The sequence below is a fragment of the Pteronotus mesoamericanus genome, unplaced genomic scaffold, assembly GCF_021234165.1.
Source record: "Pteronotus mesoamericanus isolate MK-2021 breed Mesoamerican mustached bat unplaced genomic scaffold, CSHL_Meso_final contig_59, whole genome shotgun sequence".
NCBI lineage: Eukaryota > Metazoa > Chordata > Mammalia > Chiroptera > Mormoopidae > Pteronotus > Pteronotus mesoamericanus.
In genome coordinates this window covers 444,062-466,788 of record NW_026555206.1, presented here as the reverse complement: position 1 = coordinate 466,788, position 22,727 = coordinate 444,062, and the positions used below count along the sequence as shown (strand labels likewise).

At 44.7% G+C, this 22,727-nt stretch overlaps 1 protein-coding gene across 1 annotated transcript in view; it reads right to left on the bottom strand.

Moving 5' to 3' along the window:
- Window positions 1-22,727, bottom strand: part of SH2D4B (SH2 domain containing 4B) — a 101,043-nt gene that overhangs the window by 21,444 nt on the left and 56,872 nt on the right. The window contains exons 5-6 of the mRNA XM_054580449.1: window positions 14,861-15,077; window positions 10,527-10,651 (exon numbers count right to left, since the gene is read on the bottom strand). Of these exons, the coding sequence (XP_054436424.1) occupies window positions 10,527-10,651; window positions 14,861-15,077 (342 nt within the window). The remainder of the gene's footprint in view (window positions 1-10,526; window positions 10,652-14,860; window positions 15,078-22,727) is intronic.

Below are 22,727 nucleotides of genomic sequence, written 5' to 3'. Positions count from 1 at the left end.
GTCTTGCCCATTCAGGACCACTTGTCCTTCCAATGGATAGGGAATGGTGAGCTTCTTTGGGGAAACCACACCTTCCCATTCAGTCTATGTAGCTCCAATGGGATGGACTCTGCCGCACTCCAGGGATGGTCATATGACTCAAGACTAGCCAACCAGAGAACGTATCCCTCTAACCATAGTGATTGGTTCAGGAGTAGGCATGTGACCCAACAAGTCAAAATATTGGGACTATTATGGGACTGTTGAAAGAAAAGTATACCCTCTCTTCTGCTGGATTTGAGCTAGGAGAATGCAGACATACAGCCACAGCCAGTGTTGCTTGAAAATGAAAACAACATGGAGAGCAACAGAGCTAAGAGATGGAGAGAGGCCAGGTCCTTTGACTGAATCAAGCAAAGCCCAAAGCTGGACCGACTTTTGGATTTTTCAGTCACATGAGCCAATAAGTTCTTTTTTATTATATTGGTTTAATATTTTGGTTAATTGCAAGTGAATGTAAGTTCTATGAGGACAAGGAAGTTGTCAATTTTGTTCTCCATCACATGCCCTATACTTAGCACAGTACCCAGCACACAACAGAAGCAAAATATTAATAATCAGCAAATTAATTTTTTAAATACCTTCTGCAGGGAGCCTGCCTCCTCATGTCCCTGCCCAGGTAATTCAACAATGCCATACACTGACAATTTCCTGTTTTACTCCATATACTGCATGAGGACTTTGCAGTGTGTGGAGACTTGGAAGGCATCCTTCAGGAATTCTATGGGAGGGGCAGTGCTGGCCTCAGGAGGAGCAGACACTTGCCCCAGCCAGGAATAAGGCTTGGCGGCTGAAGCAGCCGGCTCCATGATCTAGAGATGGCTGGGTATCTCCCAAAGGAATAGCCATCTCTTCATCCTCAAGGGGACATCCTGGACAGGAAAGAAGCTGATCACCCACCCCAGCGCTTTGTGCCCCAGGGCAGTTACTTAATCTTTGGGGCCTCTAATCCTCATCTGTGGGATGGCAAGAAGACTGCATTGTATTACAGGTATGAACATGGACTCTGAAGCCAGGCCACCAGGGTTGGAATCCCACCACCCCTGCTTACTAACAGTGAACTGCAGGCAAATGGCCATACTTCTGTGTGCCTCACTTCCTCATCTGTGAAATGGGGCTATTGCTAGTAGCAAGTTCACAGTGATGTGATAAGGATTAAATAAGTTAACATACGTGAAGTGCATAGAAGAGTGCCCAGACACTGGAAGTACAGTATACCTAATTGCTAGTACCATTACCTCTTCCAGAGAGAAGTGTATAGTAAATAAAATACTGGAAGTTCAATGTTCACTTGACACAAGTTCAGCACAAAGTAATGTTCAATAAATGATCAATTAAAACATAATAGGCAGTGTGACCCCATAGCTGCAGCCAATCAATCACACCTCACAGATACCAACGAGCACATACCTGAGGAATGGAACAAAGTCAGGTGACCTCTGCCTAGAGATGCCACCAGTCCAAGAGGTGGCTCTGAGTACCTCCAGATGGATACAGCCCCAGACAGCATCCAGGGTTAGGAAGCAGAGCGGGGACCTTGGTCTTAGCCTCTCTTATCCCCTCAGCCACACTCCCTCATGCAGGATGAGGTCTGCAGACCTGCATAGCAGTCCTGCCCCTCATCACTTCCCATGGTGAAGGGAAACCCCTGCTGAAGCAGGGAGAGGGTGGAGGAAATCCTAAAGACCTAGTTTTCTCCAAAGGGACTGGGTTAACGAAACAGACTAAGTCATTGAATAGGATGAAGTTAAAATGAACTCGAGATTATTTTCTCCCAATCACTTTAAGGGGAAAGAGGAGAGGTGATGACTTCATGGGATCAGAGAAATTGTAGAAAAATTGTAGAACTTCATTTTCATTGTGCACTTAAATAAGCTTGAAATGTGGCCACACATATATTGGTAGAGCCTCAGTGTCTGTAGCAGACAGATAATGCATCGGTGATGATTACAGGAGAAAACATACATCAATTACATACACAAGCCATGTTGATCCCCTGCAGGATCCCTGGGTAGGGGAATCCCTCCTGCCTTGTGCACCCCTGGGGGCTGGTGAGAGGGAGTGTGACTCATGAGGCCCAAAGGCAGCATCCTTATTTTGAATGAAACCTGTAAGCAAGTGACCCTGGCATGTGAATCCATAAAGAATTCAATTAAATACTAAATAGAAGGTAATTTGAGTCTGATAAATTTTAATAATTAAGTATAAATATTTTAGGAGTCTTTACTTTCAGAAAGGCTTCTCAACTACTATAATGACTGAACTTCATTCTCTAGCAAATATCAAAGGCACCATATTTGTTTCTCAGACAAGTAGAGAAAGAAAAGATAATGGTGGGAAGGTGGGCAGAAGAATCACATAATCTGATCTAAGTCCATCACCCTGGACATTTTACACTTTCATGGTCCTGACTGAGGGGCTACCTGGCCTCAGTGTACATACCCCAAAAGTGGGTGCTTGCAACTTCTAGAGAGAGCTTATTCCATCTCAGGACAACTAACTGCTAAAAAGTCAGACTGAACCAAAGTTAGGACCTCGTGGTTCCACCAGCTGGTCCATGTTCTGGCCTTGAAGACCTTTACATGGTGGAAGATGTTAGCAGTTTAAAGGCAGAGGCTGCATCCCCCTCTTTAAACCTTCCCACTTAATCCCATGCCTGCCCTCACAAAACCATGAGGCCAAGGGCTGTGGGTGGGCTGGAGCCCTGGCTGCCAGGGCTGGGATAGCTTATGCCAGGAAGTGGTGAGAAACTAAACTCCAGGCCCTGGAGCACAGAAAACCTAAAGGCAGCTTCCTAGAGTTGAATGAGGGTCCAACCTATGACAGGAATTTCTTGGAGTTGGGGAGGAAGAAGAAGTCTTCTGTGGTCATCAAAAATATGATGGGACTAAGAGAAGATGATTAAAGCAATTACATCCACAAAAATCACAGCTTCATTTATTGTTACCCTCCACTTTTAAAAACCCAGATAAAAGACAAAAAATCATTCCTATCAAATCTAAGTCACCTAGGTTCCCCAACCCCTGCTCTTTCCCTACATCTTAGTTACCCACACCTGTGGATCAGATACCAAAAAGATCTCATCAGAATATCCAAACTAAAAGTGTTAGGTAAATATGAGACAGAGTCTGAAATCAAAAGTGTATAACAATAGACAGATGAAAAAAAAAGTTAAAATCTTGTACACACCATTATCGTTGATGCTTCCTTAAAGCAAAAAATGTCACTCTTTTTTTTGTAATCCCTTTTTGAGATTTTATAGACAGTGCATATTTTTTTTAAGTAGAAAAAAGAGACCATTATTTCTTAGTTGGAACAGTTTAAGAAAGAACTTAAGTGGAAAGTAGGTCAAATGACCTACTTTTTCTTTAGAAATTTTTGCATTTGGGATCAGATCTGGTGGAAAATTTCCATTCCAAATTCTGAGTAAGAGAGGAAAATTATCAATCTAACCTGACATGATGGATCATGACATGTTAGCTATCCTTCCAAATGACCCAAGACTTACCCAACACAGCTTTAAAGAAACATTTAAAAAAGAGTGTCCATATTGATGATGAAGGAAAATTCAGACTTGTACTTTTTTTTTAGATTAAATAAATATCATGGCCCTATTGTGCAGAGTCATTTGATGTTGACTTTTTCTTTCTTTCCAAGTGATAGCAGTATATGAAGCCACAATTTACATGCTTCAAATCCTGACATGCATCCCCAAAGGCTACATGTTTATTCATTCTGTATAATAAATGGGAGCATTTCACATCAGACATGTTCTAAACACTTTATAATTATACATTTAGTGCCCATAACACCACTACAAAGGTAGTGTTATTACTTTCTCTACCTCTGGTTTCTTCATCTATTCCTTGCTTAACATGGATTTAGTGTCTGGGTCCACACTGCCGGGTCCACACTGCCAGGTCCCCCAGTCCAGCTGCCACTTCTAAACAGATTCCAAAGCCTCACCATAGTTTCCTACCCTCCTTCTGATCCTAGAAGCTGAGGACAAGGGCCTGAGCTGGCTCACCCTCTGCAACTTGGCCCAGACACTCCAGCTCCTGAGAGTAATTACAAAGGCCAAGTATGGCATTCCCAGATTTACCCTCAAGCTGGGCCCAGAGCCCAGTGGCAGGTCTGCTCTGTAAGGTCATAGAATGAGGAAGAACAAGATTAAAATGAAGAACTCAGGCTGTGCATAAAAGTTCAAATTAATATATGATAAGGGATTCTAAATCCAGAGGAGGCACTTTTTTGCCTCAATTTCTTTCCCTAGACAGCAGTGTATTCAAGGAGATACCAGAAAGCAGGAAAAACCAGGAGCTAAAAACCCTGTATCTTGTCCTGGCTCCCATGCTTACTGCTGGGTGAAGAGGGATTGGTTTCTAGAGCTCCCTGAGCCTCAGTGTGGTCACGTGTAAATGACCAGCTCAATGAAATTGAACTTACCCATGAGATGGTGCACATCAAACCACTCTACATCTACACAGCCCAGGGAAACATGGAAGACTGTACGGCAGCAGAGTGTGGAAGGATCACCAACAGTCAGCACCAGTCAGCCAGCCCAACCCCTTTCTGCTCTGTGCAGCTCAGAAAAGTGACTTCCCCGTGCACGTGGTTAGAAGGGTCAAGCCTAAACTCCATTCCCACTCAGTCATTGCCTCCTAGGGCACATTTCATCCCAGCTCTCTGGGGGCTGCTTTCCTGTAGGACAGCCTGGGGTATCTGCCCCTTACCTGCAGGACTTCTGGAAGGACCATCCAAGATGGGTCACCACTGCCTGTGCCTCAGTTCCTGGACCAAAACGCTTCCAGCAATAGAAAAGTGAGCAAGGCAAACATGCCCAACAGTTGCCAGGAGAAGAACCCCTCAATCCTCCTCAGCCCACAGACTCCTATGCCCTGGCCAACCTTTCTATGGCTCCTGACCCCCCAAAAAAACTTTGAAAGGTCAGCAGGGGCAGGGCTGGTGGTCCTGGAACAATGACAGAACATGGTGTCAAAACTACACTGCATCGCAGATGCCAGGACAGAAAGCATCAAGACCTCATTTGGGGAGTCCACCAGCCATCCAGCCTGCCCAATGGTAAGCTGTAACCATGAAAAAGCTCTTTCTTGTATTGAAGTGAAATGTGTCTCTTCAGAACTCCCATCCCCAAACCTTAGTTCTGTCCTCTTTAACACTCTCCCTTTCTCAAGACAGGACTTCAGGGCCTGAGAAATGGCAGCTCTGCTTCCCCATCCATCCTTCTCCAAGGTCTCTCTTTTCCAAAACAAACATCCCTCAAGTAATCATTAAAAATTACTACTGTGACTTATATTTCCTTCCTTTCCTTCAAACACATTCAGCTGTACTGTGGTCAAGAGAAAAGTGAACAAGGGGTCTGAAGGTATGGGCCATTCTAGAACCTCTCAGCTCCATGACATTCCTCTCCTCTAAATATTCTCTGAAGTCACAGCGTAGGAAGGTATGAAGCAGTGTCCATGCCACTTGAAAGCATGGAAAGCCAGCCCCAACCCCTGGTCTCCCTGAAGACCACACTGTCTATATGAGTGGGGAGTGCCTCCTCCCCAGTGAAGCTCCTGCCTCATTCTCATTAGAAAAATCTTGACAATAACATCACACCCAAGTGCTAGTAAGGCCATCCTTGAGATTCACTCCCAGCCCCTCACCAGGGTCCTGCAGGAATAGCTTTCCAAGGCCAACTGCACCATCCACTGCATAATTCCATTCCCTGCTGAGCTCTAAGGGCAAGCCTCAAGACAGGCAGAGGGTTGCTGCCAAGACAATAAACCATGGACGTCATCATGTTTTCTAGAAGTAAAGCTCAGGAAGAGAAATGGTTTCCAACTGAGCCAATGTGCAAACAGAGGATGTTCTTAAATTAGATACATGTTGAAGTACAAAAATAGATTTCTTTTCCCCAAAGCCAAGCTTATATGCACTCACTTTTCTCGGGAGTATTTTTAGATAACTAAAATTCTCTCTTATAAGCCCCAGGATGTAACAATGAAGGAAGGAGAAAAGAGGAATGACCTTACCACTTTATGTCTCTTTTTAACAGAGGAAACTCTATCAAGAACCCTATGGTAGCAGCAGGAAGCCCGTCCCCCCTACCCAGCACCCACTCTGTGCTCGGACCCCATTTCCCAAACTCTGTTTCCCAGAGATGTGGGGCCTCTGGAGGCTGTCCTCAGACTCCAGGAGACATCAGCATTCACAATGACATGGCTCGTTATGGCAGGCAAAGCACATTTATTGTTTTTATCTTCATAAGTATCCTGTGAAGTCGATGTTATAACCCCAGTTTAACAGATGGGGAATTTAAAGGACACAACCAAGGTCACAGAGCTGCTCAATTCTAGAGTGGGCCTGTATCGTCAGACCCCTCATCCACACTGCTCTTTGCATTACACCATGACACATCCAAATGAATTTGAGGGAAGAGAAGGAAATAGAAGTCGCAGTAGTCATTTTTTGCCTGCATCTAAAATCCAGCTAAATTAGCTAGGAACATTTTACTTAGGTGGGGGGAATCAATTTATGTTAGCATTGTGACAGATTACATTATTGTTCAAATTCTCCTCCCTTCTCTGTCTTTACACCCTTTGACATATGGTTTTGCAGTTGCTCACATGAAAGGAGCAAAATATATTTTCCCAACACTCAACTCTGTGATATACAGTGACCAATAGCATGAGAGGTGAAAGTGATGATGTGCTGGCTCAAAGACTAGGCTGCAAGATCTATTATGCAGCCACTTGTCTGCTCCTTGAGAAGTGTGCTTGGGCTACCCTGCTGGTCCCAGGAAGAACATGAGAGACACATGGGGCAGAGCCACCCCAGTGAAGATGCCCCGCCAGCACCAGTTGAGAGCAGAGCCTGCAGCAAAGGCTCCCTAACATCAGGCTTTGCCTGGGGGACAGCAGGTTTTGTCTCCATGAAGGTCAGTGCAGGAGTCCTACCAGGAATTCTATCAGGGAATTCCTATACTGGGAAAGGAGCTGAACCATACCAGCGGCTGCAGACATTGGGATTTTGGGTATGAGTAAAGTTACTCTAAAGAGTTGGGAAAACAACATAGAGCTGTTACCTTTTTGCTTCTGAGCAAAGGTAATACATTAAAAAAAAACTTACTGTTTACTATCACCATCAAGTCATAAAAGATAGGACATTTTGACACTAAAACTGAGGAAAGAATATTGTCTTGGAATATGACATAGTCCTTTCCAAGCAGAGAGAGTTGGTCGCCCCCCATGTGTGAGATTTTTTCTTTCATTCTGTCACAGAGCAATGAAAACTTTGTCACTAAATAGCTCCAGTCCACATATTAGCAACTTTCCCGCATGCTTTATGGTAGAAATGTCAAAAGAACATGAAATCCGTTACATAAATTGTGAGACTGAAATCATGGTTCTGTTTGTTCTGGGACAATATAAAACTTATGTTTTTGTTTTTTTATCAGGATAGCAAATAAAGCTAAGGATAAATTTGAGCATCTCCACCTCCATCCATCCTGCTTTCTCTATTGTCTGCTTCAAGCCACAGAGCAACCAGTGCCCTGACAAACCCCCACCCCACACAAATTTGAGTTGCATTGTGCAGTGCCAAACATGCTAGTGTCATGCTTCCATAGTTATAATAATATATGGATGAAGAAGAAAGCAGTGATTCAAACAGAAGCTCTCTCAGAGGCTAGAGGGACACATAATTGGGACAGAGGTGAGAGGTAGTAAATCCCTGGGACAACTCCAGGGACATGCAGTTAAGTCACCCAGGAAAGTTGATTGTCTTCTTTCTGAGCAATAAAAAGCCACTCTATCTCCTGTTTGATATGTAGAGGCCAAAGAGTAAAAAAGCAGCCTAAAAGTGGATGGTGGTTATAATGGACCCCACTGTCACCCAAAACTATTCATCTACATCACAGAGGCCAAGCTGGCTCTGGTCAAAGAAATGTGAGCAGCAATGGTGTATGTCAGTTCTGCGCAGAAGCTTCAGGAGCCAGTATGTGGTCTGCCATGCCTCTCTTTTCCCTCTGTCATGAAACCATTAGAGTTTCCAATAGAAGCAGCTCCCTCAGTCTGAGGCCCATATCTAATTCCACAACCCAATGGCTATGTCAAATGGGTAGGAAATGTCTTGGTGGAAGTTGCTCAGACTTTGGGATCATTTTTCATTGTGCCACAGCCAAGCATAATCTGACTGACACAATGGGGATGCCATTAATTAAGTTGGAGAGCTCAAAAACAGTGGCAACAGAGAAAGATGGTGAGTTTTCCTTGGCCCTGTTACTGGGCAGATGAAAAGCAGAGGTGATTGTTGAATACAGAAACGCCTAAGGCGTAGGGCCCTGGCCCCCGTGAGCACATGGCCAACTGAGAAGACTGGCCTCACCTTTTGTGTATGGCTCTGGGTTTTCTGATTGTTCCAGCTCAATCTTGCTCACTGGTCCCTGAAGAGATGTACACACTCACAAGGGTCCAAAGCAGAGAAGCAAGTGCTGTTCTTAAGAATTAGAAAGACTGGGATCCTTTCTCACCTTCAACACATCATTTCTACCTTCGTCCATTCTTCCCATGGATACTTACTATGGTAGGCATTAGTGAAAGGGACAAGCGCCTTAGTTTCATAGGCTCACATTAGGTAGGAGAATAGACATTAAGCAAATGAGATAAATACAAATCGGGCAAGAAAAAAATACAGTGAATTGAGAGAAACTGGTGAAGGCTGCTTTAGGTAAGGGTTTCAGGAAAAGCCCCTCTGAGGAGGGGATATTTCAGATGAAAAATGGGAATGTATTAGCCATGCAAAAAGCTAGGGAAAAAGCAATAGCAAGTGCAAAGGGCTTGATACATAAAATAAAATGGCTGGTTGAGAAACAGGAAAAAGCCAGAGCTGTGAAAGCAAGGAAATAATTATGGCATGAAGTTGGAAGCCAGACCCATCATCTGGGGCCTTGTGGACCACAGCATGGAGTCTGAAGTTCATTGCAAGTATAAAGGGAAGCAGAGGATATTGAGCAGGCAGTGACAGGATCTGATTTATATTTAAGATATGCTCAGGATGCTGTGTGGAAGGTGATTTGTACAGGAGCCAGAGTAAAAGAGACAAACCAATGAGGACACCCTTGCAACCTGGACTGGGTGGTGCCTCTGTGACTTTTGTGTCCTTGGGCAATCCCTTAACAGTGCTATGTCTCAGTCATACCATCTGTAGAGTGCGACTGTTGTCTGCACTTCATAGTTCACACATTACTTGGCCTCCTGGAGGTGAGAATGAAGGCGCACATGGTCTTGCTTGCCCCTGCATAGAGCGATTTCTTCTAATCACTGCAGCTGCCTTTCCTGGAGCTACAGCCATGTCCAGAGCTTGCCTGTGAAGGCATCCCTAACAGCTCTCAAGATCCCAGAGCCTCCAATGTCTACCATGACACTGGGATTATCTCTCTGTCTGGATGGAACTGAGAACACATAGAAGCTGGCCAGAAAGTAAGACAAATGCAAGGGAAATACAGGGCAATGTGGAGGTGATTTGTTACACAGCAATCACTAACTGATATAGGAAGTGTTAAAACTAGCAGCCCTTCCTATTTCCCTGTAGCAAGTCTCTGCTGGAATCACAAACCTGTTTCCCTGGTTGAGCCTTCTATATGTTCAGATCACTTGACTGGGGCCATGAGCCATGAGATACATTCTTGAACTTGACTTTACAAGTCTCCTTGCGACCTTATAAAAACTTCTTCCCTTCTGCAGGCCTGTTTTCTTATTTGTAAAAATGAAGCAACGAAATACTCCCAGGAACCTCCCAGCTCTAAGGCTCTGTGTTTGGCTAATTTCTTTGTGCAGACACTCTGTCATTTAATCAACCAGTATTTGCTCAGAGCCTGCTGCATGCCAGGCCATGGCCAGAACCTGAGGATGCAGGCTCAAACAACAAGATTTGGGCCCAGTCCACTAGGAACTCGTGGTCCACTGAGACTTCATTGTCTTGTTAGTGTAGAGAAGATACCTCTGAGGAGCCCTTGATGGCCAAGGAGCCTGTGAAGTGAGGGCAGTGGGCAAGAGTCATGTTCATCCCTTCCTGGCAGAAAGAGGGAGTGCAGGTTCAGTCTCCCTGGTGCGTCCAGACTTCTAGGCTCCTTCTCAGAGATGTTATTATGCCTTGGTCTCCTAGGGCCTGGAGAAAGGTTGCTTTGTATTTCAGTACATGCTCTGGGGAAATCAGACCTTGTGTCTTGAACTCAGCATATTCACTGTACAAGTAAGTGACAGACTAGGGACCCCTGACCATCCCACTCTCACCCAGGTGAGCCAAGAGAGCTGATCCTTAACCCTGGGAGATTGGTCCATCTTTGTGGGGCAGAATGAAATTAGCAATCGGAAGTCCTTTACTCCCCTGATTATAACAGTCCTTCAGGACCTCCTTTCCAGTCTCAGTACAAAATGGAGATATGAAAGGTATCTTCCCAGAGACAGAGACAGCAGTCCTACCATGGAACCAGGGAGCAATCAATTTGGTGTTCCTCTCAAAGCCAGCTTGGCGAGGCAGCTGCTCCTCCTTAAACCAGCGAACTATGACTTCTCTGGAGACAGGTCGCAATGGGCGCTCCCAAGTCCTGCTGGGAAAAGAGAGGAAGTGTGGGAGAGTCAGGAAAGAAGGGGAGAGGGAAGAAGGGAAGGAGGGAAAGGGGGTGGGGAGGGAGGGGAAAGCAGGGAGGGAGGTCACTCTGAGAATGAATGAGCACAAAGCCCACACTCACACCACTGGTGGTGAGGATTAAATGAGTCCAGGTACTTGAAAGCACTTCGCAGATTATAGAGTACCAGCTGTTATTATTTCTCCCCAAAGAAAACTGTTATCACTTGCTTTGAAAAAAGCCACACAGGTGGGAGCAGAAAAGAGGACAGAATAGGAGGTCTGTGGGAAAGAAAAGGCATATATTCCCTCTAGGATGGCCAGGGTGTAAACATGAGCAACCATGAGGAAAGATCCTAATGTAACAAGAGCAAAACTATTAACATGTAAGTGTCCTCCACACCCCACCAAAGAAAATTACAGTTTATTTCTCAGTGCAGCCCCTTCCCCGGCCTTCCACCGGGGACACTTGCCTTTGCCAGCTGGCTCCCTTCCATGCTTTTGTAAAGTGGAATCAAGGCAGTGAACAGAGAGAGACTGGAGACCCTCGATTCACTGTGGATGTGGCTGAGATTCACCACCAAAAAATTAAAAGGATAAGGACCGGGGAAAGGGAATAGGGAGCAGAGCACTGCACTTGCTGACTTTTGGTAGATTTCAAAGGGGATCTGGTGAGGGTCTGAAGGTACTGAGAGTGAGGCATATAGAGGCACTTGAAGAATTTTTGAGTAATGACATATTTTTTATATTTTCTCACAAATAAGCCAAGATTTTAATTGTTTTTATGTCTGAACTGTGGTTCTTGAATGCACAATGAGACTGGGCCCCATAAGACCCTTATTATACCTGAGCCACACTGACAGGAAGCACAGTTAGAATTCAATGACACATGACACATAACAGGCACACACAAGCTATTTGTCAAATTAATATGTAGCAAGATCACATTGCATTAATCTGCAGAATGAAAATACAGCATGTGAATGGCAGACCCTTGGCCCAGCTTGAACAAACACAGCTTTTCACCTTTCCAACTGAGGGACAGAACCTGATAAATTCTTACTTTGTAGTTGTTAGCCACTTACTGGTCATGGCATTTACAATTCACCACTATTGTCACCGTTATTTATAAAATGAGTTGTCCCCTCACATATTCTATATTTACCCTGCACCAGCACTTTGATGTGGAGTTTGGCACTTTCTTGCAAACCCCAAAATGAGTTTATATTTTTACTTGCCCTAAAATGAATCCACTCACACGCACATACACAGTGGTAGTGAAGAGTGTGATTTTAGGAAAGCTGTTATAAGAAAGATAGCAGATGAGGTTCCACTGCATGGTTTAAAGTCACCAGCAGTGGAGTCTGTACTCTATACACCTTTCCCACTGCTGCTTCCCTAGGTTCTTCTTCACCTCTCACTTTCAATGTTGCTCCCAATGTTCCACACTTTGGGGTTTCCCCCTCTCAGTAACCCCAGAGTCCTTTCCTCTTTGTTAAGCAGCACACTATACCCCTGCCCAGCTTCTTCCTTCATACTTGCATTTCCCAATGAGTAACTGCTCAAGGGAAAAACTCCTCTGGTTTCGAGGACTCATTTTCCTTAGAAGGCAAGAGGGGATTATAAATAACAGCAAAAAAAAAAAAAAAAAATGCGTTCACTCTTGTTCCTTTGTTTCTAAGCAAGGAATCTGATTTCACCAGAATATAAATGCTAAGAAGGTATTCCAAGAAGCCACCTGGCCAGAAGCTTCATTCCTGCACCTGGAAGTCTCTCCCATAAACAATCTGCGTCTGCCCCTCAGCACCGTCAGACGTCAGATAAGGATGGGCTGGCCAGTACCGGTACTGCACAGCTGAGGACAGTGAGACCACAGGGACCTATCCCATGGGCAGCCACAGGAGGGAGGCTGATGCATGGCCTCTGGGGCGACTGGGTCTTCTGTTCCATCTGCATGGTCCCTCGTCCCCTTTGATGGCTCACTGTGGTGGTCGCTGCTCCCCTCCTGACAACTACCCACAGCCAGCCTGGAGACAGGCTGTACCACTGTCATGCAGCTCCATCATGTGGGCCTGAAGGACAGATCATCTGTTCCCTTTAAAATGACAGATTATAATTTTCCTGGGAAAATGCCAAGAAGGCTTTTCTAACTATGTTTCCAAAGCCAGGAAATATAAAAGAAAATCTGACCTCATAAAAATCAAGAATTCCTGCATGACAGAAAACATCATTACAAAAGTCAACAGATAAGTATAAAACAGGGGGAAAAGTATTTATCACGAACAAAAGGATCCTCTTCCCTAATATTTAAAGAGTTCTTAGGTATGGGGGATGAAGAAAAGAACAATAGCAGAATGAAACAACAGGTAAAAGAAAGAACAGGCAGATATGGAAATACCAATGGTTCTGAAACACATACAAAATACTTAATCTCACTCATAAATATAAATGCGATTTTAAATGTTCACTGAGATATAGTTCTCACACAAAAGTTTGACAACATACTGTTGACAAGGCTAAAGGATAAGGGTGTTCATTGCTACAACCCCCATGAAGAGCAAGCTGTGATAACTATCAGTGCTGTAAATGCACACAGCCCTTAACCCATCAATCCCACTTTGGGGAATCTCTTGTAGGTAACAGCTGTCTGTGTATTAAATTAACATCCACAAGGTTACTCTGTAAGGGTATTATTGGTAATAACAAAAGATTTCAAACACCACCAATTTCATTAATAAATTTTTGAAAGACTTTGTGTATTTATTTTAGAGAGAGGAAGGGAGATAGAAAGAGAGGAAGAGAAATGTCAATATGTGGCTGCTTCTCACACAGCCCCTACTGAGGACCTGACCCACAAGCCAGGCATGTGCCCTGACTGGGAATCGAACCAGTTCTCAATCCACTGAACCACACCAGCTAGGGCATTAATAAAAATTTTGATAAGTAAATTATAGCACACCCTTGCAGTAGGATACTATGCAGCTGTAAAAAGAAAACTAAATAAAAATAAATACATAGTTAAGAATTGATATGAAAAAAATCTCCAAAATATAAATGGGAAAATTTACCATGTAGAACTCAGTAGAATACACAAATTTTATGCAAAAAAAGAGTGGGATACAACTTTTCATACTGGCAATTACAGAAAGGGACTAGGCAGATACATAAACTAAGAAAGGTAGTCCCCTTGTGGAAGGAGGGAACTGAGTGGATGGATGCCAAGGATGGGAGCCTGTCATTTCTCCACATATCTTTTTAAACTTTCTGTTTGTAAATCACAAAGACAACGGGAGAAAGAAGAAAGAAAGGAAGGAAGGAATTCTGATATGATCAGCTCTCCCTAGACTGCAGGGAGAAGGAGAAGGGGAGTATGAATAATCCTAAATCCCAATTAAAGCAAAACTCAGAGAGCCCTCCATTATCTGGGGGTGAATAGACTCCTGCAGATTAATTGTGGCTCAGGGAGCCAGCAGGCACTCACCACCACCCAGCCTCTGGGGGAGGGAGTTGCTCAGCAATGATGTGGACACAGATCTTGGGGCTGGCTTCAGGTAGGTACAGGCAGAAGGTGGAGAGGCTCCAGGCAACCACTCCACCCTTGGTCATGGCAATCATGAGCAGTCACCTAAGTGCCCTTGCCAGACCCCTCCAATGACACCAGTACGCGTGAGCCTCCTGCATTCCACCACACCCATCTGCAAACCTGTTGTCAGAACCCAGGATGCACCAGCACTGCCTGTGGTTACAGAGGTTTCCAGGCCACTGGGCCATATTTAATCTACTTGAGGTCTTATATTTCAAGTTCTTAACCTGGGATCTGTGGACCTTTAAGAGCTTGAAATTATATGTAAACATTTTGGGGTATTTGTATACGCACATCTTGGAGGGAAGAAGGTACACAGCTTCCTTTACATTCTCAAAAGAACCTGAGGCCCCCAAAAGGATAAGAATCCCAGAACTCCAGAGTTATTAGAAATATCCAACCCCCATCTCTCTCCCTCTCCTGTCTCCTGCCCCATTACACAGTCTGAGACACTGAGGCCCACAGAGGGGAAATGACTAGCCCCAAATTTCATAGCAAGTTAGAGGCAGAACGAGGCCTGGCTCCCTGGTTCCCTGTGCCCCTGTCCAAGGCCCTGTCCCCAGCCAGGCCTCCCCATGCAGAGCCCCCCAGCCCCGCCCAACCCACCTGATAGGCACTGAGAGGGGTAGCGGTGGACCCGGGCCCGGGAAGTGGTGGTAGAGTCTGGTGTCCTGCTCATGGCTCTGGCCAAGCTCTCGGAACATGAAGCTGAGGCCAGCGACTGTGCCCTTCTGGATGGCACGGAGGGAAAGTCGCCGGTATTCATCCCGGGCGCGCTGTGCTCGGCGGCTTCTCTCCTCATCAGCTGCCTTGGACCGACGCACTGGAAAGAGAAAGAGCACATTCTCCTACAGCCAAAGCCTAGGCCATACTCTGAGCAAACCAGGGCTGGGCCAGGAGCCTGGGGTCTCTCCCAGAGTCCCAGCATTCACAGGATTCCCCCACATGGGCTGCACAAAAGCTTGGAGCCCCCAGTTGTAGGGTAGGTCAAGCCCAGCCCTAACCAGAGGCCCTGAATTAGCCTGTCCTTGTGGGGATAATGACATTCATGACAGTTTAGGGTCATCAGGCTGTTCCAGTGAGCCCATTCCAAAATGAGCAAGAAACCTTTGGATGGAATTTTATATCTCCCTATCTCTTTCTTCTTGGGATTGCCTTTCTCAGAGCAGCTTCTCAAAGCCTGTGCTTACCCACCCAGCTTCATGAGCATCTTTCAAAGTGGTCAGCATCTCCAAATACTACTATTATCACCCACACAGACTGTAAGCTTTCTCTGTGCCCAGCCCCAGTCTGACTGCTTTTTTTGCAATGTCTCATGATAGACACTACCCCCAACTACCCAGGGAGGAGGGCACATCACTATTTCTAAATCAGAAACCCAGCCCCCAGAAGGGTAACTAACTTTCCCAAAGTTAAACAGCTAATAGGGGGCAGAGCCAGTACTGGACCCCATGAACACATGCAGCTCTTTCTACCACATGGACCCTACCTCTCAAGCTTTTTTCATTTTAAAACCAGGTGTATTTGACATCAGAGCCCCTGATCTTTCCTACAAAAAGCCAAAAGGACATATAAGACAATCCAGTCCAACCTCCTAATATTAGTGATGTGGAAACTGAGGCCCAAGGAAAGACAGTGACTTGGCCAGCGGGGCCAGTGGCCAAGCCAGACCAGGAACCATCAATTCTTCTACCAGGATGAGTTGTTGGAAACACTGATATCTTAATTCTGGGGCCCTCTCTCATTAGCTTCCCATGGGCTTGACAGCTGGTGTGTGAGTGTTTTGGGTGAAGGGGGAAAGGATTCTTTGATAGCTTGGTTACTCCACAGATTACAAAACTCCAAAATGCCCTTCTGTCCAGCCTTCTGGCTTTCTCTGTTTCTCAAGGCAAGTCCCTGTCTCAGCTAAGTGGCCTTGAAAAAAACACCTGCATGTTACTGCTTCTAAAACTTGAAAGGGTGTCCTGGAACGGAGAAGATGCCAAGAGAGGCAGCAAAACCTGTTGGAGGCAAGGTGTTAAATTAAAACCAACTATTTTGTAGTCTGATTACATCTTGTCAGGCTCATCTGCCTCTAAAATCCAATCCCTTCACAGAGAACTCTCAGAGCTGGTTGTATTCTTCTCATGGTTCATGACTAGTGAGCCTTAGTGCAAGCAGGTCAACTTCTCCTTCTGGAGTAAAATCTTACCCATATATTTCTACTCCAACTCCATTCAGTACATGTGCAGCAAGCCCCTACAACCTACCAATGTCAGAGTCTGTTCATATTTGGAGGTCAATACCTTGGTCCTGAAAGAAAGCACTTCTAACCTGACGTTGCAAAAAACTCCTTCCTGAAACCTAACATTCCCAGAACTGAGGAAGGTAGCATGAAGTCTCAGCTGCTAATTATGCACATGGAGGTCACCAGCAGAGGTTCCAATGGTCTGTGGGCTCAATGAGGGCCAGTGGGGAACTTTCTTTGGTCTATTCATTGCTGTATTTTAGTGCCTAGGACATGTATGTGTCAATCCGCAGGTGATACACATTTTGGATGACTGTGCCCACTTAAGTATTTAACCAGTGCCAGGCCTGGGCTGGATAAAGAGAGACAGAGACCAGACCCTTTCCTCAAAGCACTTGAGCCTAGCTGAAAAAATAAACAAGTAAACATCTTTAACAAAATAAAAACTGGGACTGATTCAGTACTGTCAGAGTTTAGGAGCTACAGTGATCACTTGCAGCAAGGGAGCTAAAAGCCATCACAGGGCAGGGAGCACCTGACTGGGTCTGGAAAAGTCAAAGAGTTTTCCAGAGAAGGAAGAGGGAGGGAGCCATCCTGGAGAGAAAACCCAGGTTTTGGTGCTCAGTCAGCTTGTCTGTAAATTCCAGGTACTAAGATACAATGATGTCTGTCATGTGTGTGGTAAATGGCTCACACAAGGCCCATGCTCCATTGTGGACTTTGCATTCACTAGGCTGCAAACTAAACACACAAACTTGTGCCCTACAAGGGCCAGTGACATTTAAGAGTTTACACCCCTTAAGAGATAGCAACACTCAGTGACAGACAGACAGGTTGCAGAAGGAGGCCACATGCAGACTAGGAAGACAAGGTTTTGGAACTCAGCTGGGGAAGCCCTGAGTCACTGGTCACACAGAGTCGAAACTCAGCCTCCGAAAGCCCAGTTCTAACCCCACCATTGACTTCCTCAAAAGCCTCCAGTGGCTCTCACTGCACACAGGATAAAGGGCAAACTCTTCGGTCCTTAAGAAGTGCCCTGCCCACCCCACTTTCTTCCTGTAAAATAGGGCTCTGAGCTCTTCCCCACACTGGGTGCTCTGGCCCCACCAAGCTCTCCACTCCCTGCCCTTCTACAAACTCTCCTCTGTGCTCACTGTCCAAAACTACCTGCTCTGCACGGGCAGCCAGGCCAGCTCAGAAATGCCAGGCAGCAGCACTGAGGGCACTGATATGCTGGAAGCAGGAAGTGTGGTCTCTGCCTTGGACTCACACCTCCATCCCACCACAATTATATCATTTTTGTGATGAGAACATTTAAGATCCAGTCTCTTAGCAACTTTCAAGTATATAATACAGTGTTTTTGACTCTAATCCTATGCTGTGCATTAGATCTCCACAATTTACTCATCTTCTAACTGCAACTTTGTACCCTTTTACCTACATCTCCTTAGCTCCTCTACTGCCACCTCCAGCCTCTCAACACCACCATTGTACTCTCTGCTTCTATAAGTTTGACTTTCTTAGATTCCACATATACATGAGAACATACAGTATTTCTCTTTTATCTCACTCAGCATAATGATCTCAAGGTCCAACCATGTTGTTGCAATAGAAAGATTCCTTCTTTCTCATGGCTGAATAATATTGTAGAGTGTATGTTTGTGTGTTCCATGTATTCTTTATCTATTCATCCACTGTTGTGAATAATGATTTAATAAACATGGGAGTACAGATATCTTTTCAATATCCTGTTTTCATTTCTTTTGGTTATATACCCAGAAAATTGCTGGACCATATGCTAGTTTTGTTTTTAATTTTTTGAGGAACCTTTATACTGTTTTCCATAGTAGCTGAACCAATTTGCATTCCCCCCAGCAGTGCACAAGGGTTCCCTGTTATCCTCATCTTCATTAACACTTCACAACAGCTTTCCTAAGAAAGTCTCTGATGTCTCTAGGCCTCAGTTTACACTTCTGTCAAAATGAGAATGACATGAATGTCTGCCTCATTGAGTTACTGTAAAGATTAAATGAAACACATAAACACTATAAGCTATGAAATGCTTTGGAAAAGCAATGTCTTATTATATCAGGCATCCGAACCTGACCCTTTCTTCACATTTCCCAATGCCTGGAGCCAGGCTGCCTAGGTTCAGATCCCAACACCATTTACCTGCTGTGTGACACTCTGCAAGTTACTTAATCACCCTGGGCCTCTATTTCCTCATAAGTAAAATGGAGATAATAATGGTCACTACTTCATAAAGTTGTTATGAGGATTAGGACAGCTAATAACATAAACCACTGAGAATCGGCAAGCACCGTGGTAAGTTAACTGAAATTTTTATTTTCATTAGCCCTGGTATTGCTCTGTTCAAAATGGAGCCATGAATTCACAAGAACAGACCCGTAGACCAGTGGAACAGAATAGAAAGCCCAGAAATAACCCCAGGTCTCTATGGGCATCTAATATTTGACAAAAGGGGCAGAAGCATAAAATGGAGCAATAATAGCCTCTTCAATGAATGGTGTTGGGAGAGCTGGACGGCTACATGCAAAAAATTGAAATTGGATCATCAGCTGACACCATACACAAAAATAAACTCAAGATGGATCAAAGACTTAAATATAAGTCGCAACACCATCAAAGTCCTAGAGGAGAACATTGGCAGGAAACTCTCAGATATCTCATGCAGCAATTTTTTCACTGATATGTCTCCTAAAGCAAGGGACATAAAGGAAAGAATAAACAAATGGGACCTCATCAAAATAAAAAGCTTCTGCACGGCTAAAGAAAACATCAGCAAAATGAAAAGGGAGCCAACCGTATGGGAAAATATATTCACTAATGATACATCAGATAGAGGTTTGATCTCCAAGATATATAAAGAACTCACTTGACTCCACTCCAAGAAGACAAACGATCCAATCAAAAAATGGGCAAAGGACCCAGGCAGACGCTTTTCCAAGGAAGAGATACAGAGGGCCCAGAGGCATTTGAAAGGATGCTCAGCATCACTAGCCGTCAGAGAAATGCAGATCAAAACCACCATCAGGTACCACCTCACACCGGTCAGAATGGCCATCATAAACAGATCAACAAACAACAGGTGCTGGCGAGGCTGTGGAGAAAAGGGAACCCTAGTCCACTGTTGGTGGGAATGCAGACTGGTGCAGCCATTGTGGAAAGCAGTGTGGAATTTCCTCAAAAAGCTGAAAATGGAACTGCCTTTTGATCCAGGGATTCCCCTGCTGGGACTATACCCTGAGAACACCAAAACACCAATACAAAAGAACCTATGCACCCCAATGTTCATAGCAGCACAATTTACAATAGCCAAGTGTTGGAAGCAACCTAAATGCCCATCAGTAGATGATTGGATCAAAAAGTCATGGCACATATACACAATGGAATACCATGCAGCAGAAAGAAAAAAAGAACTACTAAACTTCATGACAGCATGGATGGAACTGGAGAGCATCATGCTAAGCAAAATAAGCCAGGGGGTGAAAGACAAATACCATATGATCTCACCTCTAAGTGGAACCTAACCAACAATACAAAGATGCAAGGAAAATAAGACCAGCAACACTGAAAGGAAAATAAATCAACAGAGACAAGAGGGAAGGGGTGGGGGCAGGGAAAAGGAAAGGAAGGGGAAAGTCAAGGAACATATAGCAAGGACTCATGGACAAAACCAAAGGGGAAGAGCTGAGGAAGGGAAGGAGGGAGAGGGCAAGGGAAAGTGGTGGGGGGTAGGCAGAGACAAATGTATTTGAAAAATAAATTAAAATAAAATTAAAAAAAAAAATGGAGCCATGAACAGTTCTTGGCCAGTCCAGGAGGGGGCACCCTTGTTGGTCTGTCACAGGGAATCTGCCCTGCATCAATTGCATCAATTTATAAATAGCTTCCCTTCAATTACACTCAAATCTTAAAAGGTTGCTCTTAATTCCTTCTCAGAATCAGGGAAGGATTTGTGTCTCATGAATCTTTCATGAGGAACCAGAATTCATGGAGTACTTTTTTCATCTAACCTACCAAAAACAACCAAAACCAACACTAGGAACCACTGTAAGTAGCTTTCACACTGAGCCAGCAAGTACTAGACTGTCCTTGGGCTCCGGAGCGCCCACTGCAGAGGTGAGTGCTCCAACCAAGTCACCTTCTGCCTCCTCCTGCAGCTCATACTCGGGCCCAAGGGGACCCTCCACAGGCTTGCCCGGCAGGCACTGCAAGGGCCCGCCATGCATGCAGAACAGAGGGGAGCCATGATCATTCCCATCTAAGGCAGGTTCCAGCGACTCCTTTCTCCATCTCTTAGAGGGAGAGTGAGCCTCATCTCACAGAAGTGCCATAAAGACGACTGAGAGAGCATGAAAACAATGAAGACTTCAAAAGAAAGGCTGAATTTAGATACTAAATAATGGACCAACCACAATAAGATACCACTTCACATCCACTAGACTGGCTACTATTAAAACATTTTTATTAACAAAACAGAAAGTAACAAGTGTTGGCAAGGACATGGAGAAATTCGAACCTTTGTGTATTGTTGGTGGAAATGTAAAGTGGTGCAGCTGCTGTGGAAAATGGTATAGCAATTTCATAAAAAATTAAACATATAATTACCATATGATCCAGCAATTCCACTCTGAAAAAGTGGAATTCCAAATTTCAAAGAGCTGAAAGCAGGGATTGGAGCAAATATTTGTACACCCATGTTCACAGCAGCACTATTCACAAAATGTCTATCCATGGATGAACAGATAAACAAAGCATGTTATATACATACAATGGAATATTGTTCATCCTTAAAAGGAAGGAAATTCTGACACGTACTGCAACATGGATAAACCTTGAGGACATTGTGTTAAGTGAAAAAGCCAGACACAAAGGACAACTTTTGTATTTCATATAGCAGAAAGTAGAACAGTGTTTGCAAGAGGCTATGTGAAGGGAGGAATGGGGAGTCAATATTTAATGGGGATGGAGTTTCAATTTGGGAAAGTGAAAAAGTTCTGGAGATGGTGGTGATGGTATCACAATGTGAATGTATCCAATGCCATTGAACTATACACTTAAAATAGTTAAAATGATAAATTTTAAGTTGTATATTTTACCACAATTTAAAAAATGGACATTCTGTACATTCCAGTTTGGTGAGCACCATGCTAAGAATCAAGAGCCTGGAGCTCTACATGGCATCATTAGCTAAATGTGTGTGCAGCTGTGGGCCGCCCCCCCCAGACCCACTTTCTCTTATCTGCAAGTCAGAAGGAAAGGTCCCTTCCTGCTCTGCCCTCCTATCACAGGATGCACCCACACCTGTCTGGCCTGGGGTCAGCTCCTCAGAACTGAGACATTGCTCTCCAGGATTGCTTGGCTGGAGCTTTCTTGCTCAATAAGAAACCCAGAATCTCACAATTTTTGGAATCCAACCATATCCATATCAGACCTGAGAATTTCAGCTGCCCCTGCTTGGGGAGGGGGGCAGAGTTGGGGGGTGAGCATTCTATTTGGTATATCTCCTAACTCTCTGTCCAGCCTAGGACAAATTTTCATCCTTCTGGGTCTTAGTTTTCCCTTCATGGAAAAGTACCATCCTTTGTCCAAGGGCTGCCAAAATTCCCCAGCTGTTCTGAAATCATGTCTTTATCTGTGCCCAAGGCTCCTGCTCAGTTCTCTAGCACTAAAGAGACGACAGGGGTTGGTTTTCCTCTTGGCAGAATCTCTGTGAGCAGTTACATAGCTCCAGAAATATAACCAGGCTTGTCATTGCAAGAGGCAGGGTTTTTAACACTTTAAATAATACATTAGGGAAGGGTGTGCACATTTTTTTAGCACAGGTGTACTTAGTGCCTTCTTTGTGCTGTGCAGGACCAAGCTGTGTCTTGCACAACTGCAGGGAGCACAGGCACTGCATGAGCGTCATTGATTTGTACAGATGTTGTAACACTTTTCTGGCAGATAGAAATTCCGAGTCTTGAGGAATGGGCACCTTTTTCTAATTTTCACAAGGGGACCCTATCAGCTGGCTGCCAGGCTGATGCTAGAGAATATGGGCACAGCAATGAGCAAGACATAGTCTCTGTCCTACTAGACACTCTACTGTCTAGTAGGGGAAACACACTGGCAAATGGTGAGTGGAGCTCTGGTGGGGTGTTCACCGCATGCTGTGGGGCTCAAGCAGAGAAATCCTCCAGAGGAGGACCTCTAAGCTGACACCTGGGGGGGCACACAGGG